Source organism: Pundamilia nyererei, unplaced genomic scaffold (genome assembly GCF_000239375.1).
Source record: "Pundamilia nyererei isolate P.nyererei 1_Seehausen unplaced genomic scaffold, PunNye1.0 scaffold00093, whole genome shotgun sequence".
In the NCBI taxonomy this organism is placed as follows: domain Eukaryota; kingdom Metazoa; phylum Chordata; class Actinopteri; order Cichliformes; family Cichlidae; genus Pundamilia; species Pundamilia nyererei.
The window spans coordinates 1,420,055-1,421,178 of NW_005187494.1; the positions used below are offsets into that span (position 1 = coordinate 1,420,055).

At 49.6% G+C, this 1,124-nt stretch overlaps 1 protein-coding gene across 1 annotated transcript in view; it reads left to right on the forward strand.

Moving 5' to 3' along the window:
• Window positions 1-1,124, forward strand: part of LOC102211321 (lamin-A-like) — a 7,263-nt gene that overhangs the window by 4,041 nt on the left and 2,098 nt on the right. Inside the window, exons 7-10 of the mRNA XM_013912566.1 lie at window positions 218-438; window positions 530-803; window positions 905-1,012; window positions 1,101-1,118. Of these exons, the coding sequence (XP_013768020.1) occupies window positions 218-438; window positions 530-803; window positions 905-1,012; window positions 1,101-1,118 (621 nt within the window). The remainder of the gene's footprint in view (window positions 1-217; window positions 439-529; window positions 804-904; window positions 1,013-1,100; window positions 1,119-1,124) is intronic.

Genomic DNA, 1,124 nt, shown 5'->3' on the forward strand with positions numbered 1-1,124 from the left:
TTGTTTTTATAGATTTACATGAATTAGGCTCTTCAAATTGATGCTGGCTGTAAACTCCATTTATTTGTTTAAAAGTTCAGTTTTTCATGGTTTCTCTAGATTTCCTTTGTTTTTTGAGCTCAATTATTAACTCACTCCTTGATTGCTCTTGAGGTCTCCAGACTTGCTTGTTTGATCCTATCAGGCAGTAACTTTGTGACTCTTTGGTTTGATCCAGCTGGCAGCTCGTGAGGCAAAGATCAGGGACCTCGAGGATGCTCTGTCGCGGGAGCGGGACAGCACGCGTCGCCTTCTGGGTGAGAAGGATCGAGAGATGGCAGAGATGAGGCACCAGATGCAGCAGCAGCTCGATGAGTATCAGGAACTCCTCGATGTTAAGCTGGCCCTGGACATGGAGATATGCGCCTACAGGAAGCTGCTGGAGGGAGAAGAGCAAAGGTATGTGTAACGACGCTCATCATTTCCTCTGTGTGGTTCATAAACTTTTTCATTTATCTCATCATCGTCATCAACATGTTTCTCTCTGCAGACTGCGTCTTTCGCCCAGCCCTCCTCCTACCAGGGCGGCGGGAAGTCGATCCTCTACTTCTGGAGCTCTCTCTCGATCTATCCACCACAGCGCTCAGAACTCCCCTGCTAAGAGACGTCGCCCTAACGACACCGACAGCGAGGCCTCCAGCTTCGCCGGTGGAGCCGTTTCCCGCACTCGCATCACCCAGCAGGCCTCGGCCAGTGGACGTGTCACTGTGGACGAGGTGGATCTGGATGGGAAATATGTCAGACTCAGCAACAAAGCTGATGAGGTGAGATGGAGAAGTTGGAGGTGGACTGACTACATTACTATTTGTAATGTAGTGACTTTGAACTCTGACGTTTTTACCCAACTACCCTCTTGCTCTTGTAGGATCAGAATCTGGGGAACTGGCAGGTGAAGCGGCAGGTGGGATCTGGCACTCCCATCGCCTTCAAGTTCCCAGCTAAATTCACCTTGAAGGCTGGTCAGAGGGTGACGGTTAGTAGCGTCTTTATTCAGCAATCAGAATCACCAATCAACACCTGATTAGCACAGATGATTTACCCTGTACTGTCCGTGTGGTCAGATCTGGGCCTCTAATTCTGGTGGA